Below are 7883 nucleotides of genomic sequence, written 5' to 3' on the forward strand. Positions count from 1 at the left end.
AGAGTGAGCGGAGAAGCCTTACCCAGTGGATTTGGGAATACGTTTTGTCTTCAGTTGCTGCCTGGCCGCTTAGGTTGTTGCAGTTGTGGGAGGAGGAGCCTTCACAGTGGGCGCCAGGCTGGGGGAGGCTGGCACAGGGTGGGTGATGGAGGCCACCTTCACAGGAACAGGAACCAGGGAGGCTGCCTTGTATCAAGCCAGAGCAGATGCTTATTTTCCTGCACTGACAGGCAGCAGGGGCTCTCCAGGGTTTCACACAGGAGTCCTTTCCCCCAGCCCTACCTGGAGATGACACCTAGGATTGAATCTCAGATATTCTGCACCGAGCAGATAAAATGAGAACAGCTGATAATACTGGGGTCGGGGTCATTAAAAAAACAATTAAACATTAAAAGAATTCAACTTTTGATGGCAAGATTCCGGTCCTCGTGGCTCTGGACTGAGTTAACTAGGACCCCTGAGTAGCTCTGCAGTTTGATTTCCAGTAACCTCAGGAGCAAACATTCTGAACATAGGTCAGCGTGGCTGAGAACTTTGTGAATCCTCCCCCCAAATGCTGGAAATTCACCCTTTCCCTCACCTCCTCTCTCCCCAGCCTTGTTAGCATGTGGACATGTCCAGCATCGCACCCCTCGCGGCCTCTGTAGAGCAGTGCCCGCTTGTCGGCCTCTCCTCCTCATGGTCCCCGTCCGTCCATGGAGGAGAGCACAATGTCAGATCTCCTTCTCAACCTGGACACGTCCCTCCCAGCGCAGCCCAAGAAGGCGTCTGAGGGGAACAAGAAGCACCAGCAGTTCATCAGGCGCCGGCAGTTCCTGGAGCGGAAAGGCTTCCTGAAGCAGAAGCAGCTCCCGGGTCAAGCCCCCCTGCCGCGGCGGGATGCCTCTCAGAAGCATGGCGGGGCAGACTGGGAGCAGGACAGGAAGAGGCCAAAAGTGGACATGAATGGGGCGCCCGCGGGGCAGGACAGGAAACTGCTGCGGGAGGACAGCTCGGCCCGCAGGACCAAGACATTTCCCAAGGAGAATGCCGCCCGCGTGGCTAAGGACTCTGGGTCCCAGGGAGGCAGTGCCTCTGGGGGGGCCCCGGCCTCCAGCAAAGCAGGGAGCGGTGCGGGTGGCACTTCCTCCGCGAGGCACAACGGGACGCAGGCCAATGGGGCTGCGGGCGAGATCCGGAGGGTGGCCCTGCTGAGCGAGTTTGAGAGTGGGCTGTCCCCGGTGCTGCAGCCGCCCAAGCCCAGCAAGGTGGTGGCCATCGACTGCGAGATGGTGGGCACAGGCCCCGGCGGGCGCAACAGTGACCTGGCGCGCTGCAGCGTTGTCAGCTACCACGGTGATGTGGTGTATGACAAGTACGTGCGGCCCCTCAGCCCCATCACCAACTACCGGACACGCTGGAGTGGCATCCAGAGGCACCACATGAAGAACGCCGTCCCCTTCAAGGTGGCCCAGAAGGAGGTGAGTGAGGGGGGAGACCTGCCAGCCTCTCAGGGGGAGCCTTTGGGCACCCCCCTGCCCCATACAAGGTTTTCCATGTTTTCATTAAAACCACGGCAGTCTGTATTTTTATTTTGGCACCTGGTTGAGGATGCTGGACTAGATGAGCCCCCTTTGGCCTGATCTAGCAGCTCTTCCTCTTCTTATGGATGCTCAAGGTCCAGAGGCAGTCTATCTGGATTCCTAGGTTCTGTGGGGTATTTGGCCACAGTGACAACAGGATGCTGGACTAAGAAAGAAGCCCTTTGGTCTCCTCTAGCTGCAGGGCTCTTCTTTTATATCCTCTTATGGGTGAAGTGGGCCAGACTGCAGCTACACTGTCTTTGTGGGTCTGCATCCTGCTGTGCTTGGCTGGCTACAGGTTGAGTCTTCCTCACTTGAGCTATTCAGCGCTGACTGATGACATCTCTCCCCCTCCCTGCCTTTCAGATCCTAAAGGTCCTCTCTGGGAAGATAGTTGTGGGCCATGCCATCCACAATGACTTCAAAGCTCTCAAGTACTTCCACCCCAAATCGCTGACCAGGGACACCTCCAAGATCCCTCTGCTGAACCGCAAGGCCGGCTTCCCGGAGAACGAGCCGGCCTCCCTGAAGCGCCTCACCAAGCAGCTCCTCCACAGGGACATCCAGGTAACACCCCCTGCCTTGTGTGTCTGCTCTCCCCCCTCCATCTGGCTCAGGGTTGCCTACACTGGCTGGCAGCCAGCTCTTCAGTTCTCCCAGGATTTGGAGAAAGGCCCAATGACAGTGTCTTGGCAGACTTCCTTTTCAAGAGTTCCTCCTCTTGGCTGGCTGTAGTTATTATTATTTATTAAATGTATTGCTTGATTTTTCTTGCCAAAGGCAATTCATTTAACACAAGATAATATCACCAAGGCGACTATCAGTAAACAAACCATAAACATCCAAGAAAAAATGGCAGAAGTAGTTTCTTTCCCAAATAGGTTATATCGTAAACAATAGCAAATGCAGTAAATAAAGAGTTGACTTGAAATATATCAGTGGTTCACTTGTTGGAGTAAGTTTAACAAACTGAAGGGCATTGTCCTGTTTCTATGCTCCTCCTGATGGAAACATGCAGATAGGGACAGATACATGTCGGATTACTGGAAGGACGTCTGAGCACTGAACCACTGGCATATCACAAGTGGACTCTTTATTACTGTGTTTGCAATTGCTCAAGAGACAACCTGTTGGGGGGGGGGGAACTACTTTTGCCATTTTTATGGATGGACGTTTAGTGTTTGTTTACAGATAGTTGCCTTGGTGATACTATCTTGTGTCAATTGCAATAGTCATTGTATCACCACCCTGTTCATTGTTTTAAAGGCAATTCAAAGCAGCTTACAACCAAATAAACAAGCAAAACCCCTTTTTTTTTAAAAAAAACCCATTAAAATAATGCATTAAAACAGATTTTTAAACACCTCACCCACCCTAAAAGACCGAAGACAGAGGACAAAGGCCTGGTTAAAAAGGAAAGCTTTCGCCAGGCACTTAAAGATCGAACTGAAGGTGCCAAGTGAGCCTCCCTGAGGAGAGCATACCATTAATTGGGAGCCACCACAGAAAAGAAACTGCTCTTGCGTTGCCACCCTCCAGACATTGAGGAGGCACAGGGCCTCAGGTGACAATTGCAGGGTCCAGGTCAGTGCATATGCATCATAAAGCACCCACTATTGTTTCCTTGAGCCTGGAGCGAAAATGGTTGCTGACAGTGACCAGGAGGAGCTTTTCCAAATCTGTTTGTGCCATCTGTCTGTGCGGTTTATAGGCCACCCGCCCCGTTAGAGACACAGCAAAACTAATCTCCCTCCAGGTGGCTGCCACACTACAGTTCCCATCACCCCTGCCCATTGGGCCGTGGTGGTACCAGGGCTGATGGGAGATGGAGTCTGGCAGCGTGTCAAGAGCCACTGAGGAGCAGAGTCCCCTGGCCTTGGAGGAGACCCTGGATTTGATTTAATATTGAACTCAGAGTGGCTCACAGTAGCAGCAGAAATAACAGCAAATACTGCAATTGCTGTAAACTCAAAACACAGTAGCGTATAAATAAAGCAGGCAACCAGAGCAAATCCTTTGAAACAATGCAATTCCATAAATTTATAGGGAGCTGCAGTATAAAAGGGACCATTTAATCTTGTTCCCACAGAGCCAAGCTGCTGTGCGCCTCCCTTTATCTGGGTGCCTTTTCCTAGTATCATAGAATTGTTGAGTTGGAAGGGACCCACAGGGGTCATCTAGCTCAACCCCCTGTAATGCAAGCATCCCTGACCAGGGGGCCACCCAACCTCTGTTTTGAGATCTCTAAGGAAGGAGAGCCCACCACCTTCCAAGGAGGCTCTTGCCCTCAGAAACTCAGTCAGAATCTCCCTTTCTGTAACTTGAATCCCTCGGTTTGGGTCCTGCCCTCTATCTTCCATGGGGCGGGATGGCCCTTGAGGTATTTGAAGATGGCTGTGTGTGGGGAGGGGGTGTGCTCTCGCTTTGTGAGGGGTCAGAGAGAGCTCTGTAGGGCAGCTGATGTGACCCCTTCCCTCATCTTGCTCCTTCCTTCCTTCTTTCCTTCCTTCCTTCCTCCCTCCCCCCCAGGTGGGGCACAAAGGCCACTCCTCGGTGGAAGACGCCCGGGCCACTATGGAGCTGTACAAGGTGGTTGAGGACGAGTGGGAAAGGCACCTGGCCACCTCCTCTCCTCAGGACTGACTCTCGTCGTCACCAAGCCTTGGAACCCGGAGCTGCCGGGGGAAGCCAGCACTCCCCCCGCCCCCCCGGAGCTGTTTGGAGGATGATGCTCCCGGGTCCATGGGGCAGAGGGAGAGGAGGACTGGCAGAGTGAAGGAACTGACGGGGGGCAGGGGAGGGGGGAGAAGGAGGCAAGTGTGTCCATTACATCGCTTGCAGCTGACGGCAGCCTTGGCGTGTTCCTCCCATTCCTCTCTGTAAAGGTGCTGAGCCTCCTTCCCTCAGAGGGAGGGGGGACTCCCCACCCTCCCAGGCAGGGGGGGGGGGCTTTCAACATGGTGCTATCCACTCCCCAGGCCCCAGTGGCTGTGGGGTTCGCGTGCTGTTGGGGTTGGGCACTGACTAGGCCAAGGTGCCCATCCTGTTGCCTCGGCCGGTGGATCTTTGGTGACCCCCCTCCCCGCCTCTGCAGTGGCACAGGGAGACGGGCTTCCTGCCCTCACCCCGTTCCTCCTCTCCCTGTTAAAAGGGCAGGGGGGGCACTCAGTTCCTTAGCTGGACTCCTGTGGGTCTCCCCTTAGTGCTCTTCAGCTCGCCTCTGTGTGGCCCTGTGTGGACGGTGACCCCCTTGGGTTCTCGTTGGCGGGGGGTGTCTCTCCCTTCCTCTTCCCACTTCCTCCACATCCTTCATTCTCTCTCATTATTCTCCTTAAATCTGTTTCCACCAGCAGGTCCCCGGGTGGGTTACAACAATGTAAAACTCAAAACAGTTTGCAATCCCAGGAACATCCCCCTGCCCCTCCCCACTTGCCCCCTAAACTTAGAAGAAGAAAAACCCCGGAACATTTTCTGCAGGAGGAGCTGGTGCCTTCTGCCCTTATGGTCTCCTCCTGGTGAAGAAGTGGGGCCGGGGGAAGGAATATCTCTGTTCCCCTCGAGGGGAAGGGGGGGCGTTGCCTTATGTCACCCTGAGCCCAGACGCTGGGAATGCCCATAGCACCCACTGCAAAGCACCCCCTTCTCAGCTCAGCAGAGGTCCTGGGGGCCTGGCTGGGACGTCCTCAAAGCCAGGATGGGCAGGATCCTGTTCTGTCTGGGCCACCCTGGAGTGCAACTCCCATCAGCCGCAGCATCAGAGGCTTGTTCTGGCCACAGAGCTGTGGCCTTCCAGGCTCTGGAGTGCGCCAGGTTGGCCAAGGGCTGATCTAGGGCACAGGGCTCTCTGCAAAGGGCGAGAGGGGGAGGCTGACCAGGCAGGCCCCCTCCCCTTTTTGATTTGCAGAGGCTCTTCTTTCCCCCTTCCAGCTGCACAATCAGAATGAATGGTGCAGGTCAGCAGAGCATTCCTGGAGCACAAAGTTCCCCTCCTTGGAGAAACCACAACGGTAAACACTGGGCACATTTTCTCATTCTGACGCTGAAAATTCCCTGGAACACTGTGACCCCCCATTGCCACCCAGCGTCCCAAAAGTGGCTCCATTGCTGTGGCTTGGCCAGTGAGTGTCTCATTCTCTATCACTCTCTGTCTTTTCTGTCTGGTGCTGTTTTCCACCAAGTGACCATGAAGCAAGAAGGTGATTTTTGTGTGTGTGAGTTTTGGAGTACTGTGCAGACCTTGCTGTTAGTTGTGACGCCACGTGTGTTTGTTTGTGTGCGTGTGTTTCTGGGAAGGAGCCACGAAGCACATTGCTTTTAATGAGATGCCGACAGTTACTTTGAAAGAAGAGGTTTGTTTTTCTGTGTCTCCCCTTTTGCCTTTCTCCACTGAGCCTTGGATAAAGAAAGAACAACTTCCCAAATGTCCTCCTCTCTTGCCTTTGGAGCAGCCTCCTTCCCTCCCGGGGTTTGTGTTTCTGACTGGAGAAGGCGCAGCTTGGGGCTCCCCCTTCCTCCTGGGCTCTTGGGGACTCGCCACAAAGGGGCGTCCGCAGTCTACCAAGTGGGCCTCCAGGGAACTCCTAATTTATTTTAAACAAACTTTATTGAACATTTTAAAAAACGGTTGCCAAATGTATTGTCATTTCCCCATGGAAATCATTGATGCGGATCCTTTGCAGCAGTCTCAGAAAGATTCCTCTCAAGCTGTTTTAAAGTGAGCATTTTTAAAAAAACAAAGACAAAAATTGAAGAATAATTTTAAATCCACCCGCACAGGAAACAGATTTCCTACAAAAAAGCCCACACGCTCTCTGCAAAAAAAGAAACTTACTTATTCCATTTGTGTTAATGCTGGTAATTATGAACGGGTGTGTCTTCTGTCTGTGCTTGGGATTGTTTTGTCTTTTTCTAAAAAAGTAAAATATTTCACTTACTGGCTGTCTTGAGACCTGTGTACTTGCATAGGCGTGGCAGGGGGAAGGGGCCTGATCCGAAGAGCTGCTGTATCTGAATCGCAAAGGGATCATGTAGGCCCAACAGGGTTTTATGCTGACCCAAGAACATAAAAAGACTTATGCAGCTGGATCAGGCCAAAGGGGACCTGCCCATTACGGGAATTCTACACGAAGGACCCGAGTGCGAGAGCAGCACTCTCCCTGCCTTTTCCAGCAACTGCTAGACTTCTGATATTGGAGGCAGAACACAATCCACCAAGGTGAGTAGCCTTTGATAGCCCCCCCTCCTCCTCCTCTGTGAATTGGTCCAACCCTCTTTTAAAGCTTTCCAAGTTGGGGGCCATCCCTGCCTCCTGTGGCAGGGAGTTCCACAGTTTGTGGGAAGAATTCCTTTCTTTTCTCTGTCCTGAATCTCCCAACATTCAGCTTCACAAGGTTCAGTGTGATGAGAGGGAGGAGAACTTTTCTCCCTGCCTTCTCCACGTCGTCCTTGCACGGCCCCAGGCCTCCTAAGGATTGCCACACAATTCATCCTCATCATTGCTTTATTGAATTTGGGCTCGTTGGTGTTCCGCTTCCTCAGATCTTGGGAGCTTCCAGGGGCCCCCGAGGAGGTGGGGTGGGGGGCAGCCTCTGTGGGACCCTCTCCCTGGACTCCCAAGCTCCTGCCATTCCAACGTGTCTCATGCAATAGACCTGTATCTTGAACCATCAATTCCCAAGGTGCCCCAGGACAGCTAGTGATGCAGATGGTAGCCATGAAAATAGCCAAGTTGCTTCTGCCTGCACGTACCTCCAGGACTGACTGGGCCCCTGATCCTTCTGGCAGGAGGAGTGAAAATCTCCCTGGAGAGATGGAACCTGCTCACCCAGAGGGATCAGCTTCCCTGGAGCGCAGAGGCAAAAGCGAAAGGCTCTTTGCAAGGCCCCTGGCCACCCATCTCCCTGCATGTCCACTCCCCCTTTTATTCAGAACCACAAGGACTAGAATCCTGCTTTGTTTTTGGTGGAGGGGCTGCTGCCTTGCTCAGCCAGCAGTGGATGTGGCTCTTGCACCCTGAGGGGTGTGTGTTGTGGCTTTGGAGAGGAGGGAGTTTGTGCAGGCCTGGTGCTTTGCTTGCCACCAGGGGATGCTGCAGGACCAGCCTTAGTTGCCTCGTTCTGCAGGCCAAGCGGGGATCCTCTGCGTCAAAGGCAGGCCTGGTTGCTTGTGGCCTCCACAGGAGAGAAGGGGTGTGTGAGAGTGTGAGTGTGTGGGGAAGAGAGACACATGCACAGCTTCCAAGTGTGCCTGGAGCTGGGGCTGACTTCAAAACAAAACAAAACCCACCTCTCCATACAGTTGGGGAAGGGGAGGAATGTGCTG

At 53.5% G+C, this 7883-nt stretch overlaps 1 protein-coding gene across 1 annotated transcript; it reads left to right on the forward strand.

The window, feature by feature from the left end:
• Window positions 1-368: 368 nt before the first annotated feature.
• ISG20L2 (interferon stimulated exonuclease gene 20 like 2) lies at window positions 369-6496 on the forward strand. Its single transcript, XM_033135930.1, has 3 exons — window positions 369-1460; window positions 1929-2129; window positions 4092-6496. Exons 1-3 carry the CDS (start codon window positions 696-698, stop codon window positions 4203-4205), a joined length of 1080 nt encoding a protein of 359 aa, XP_032991821.1. The 5' UTR covers window positions 369-695; the 3' UTR covers window positions 4206-6496.
• The last annotated feature ends 1387 nt before the right edge of the window (window positions 6497-7883 follow it).

Source organism: Lacerta agilis, chromosome 17 (genome assembly GCF_009819535.1).
Source record: "Lacerta agilis isolate rLacAgi1 chromosome 17, rLacAgi1.pri, whole genome shotgun sequence".
Classification (NCBI taxonomy): domain Eukaryota; kingdom Metazoa; phylum Chordata; class Lepidosauria; order Squamata; family Lacertidae; genus Lacerta; species Lacerta agilis.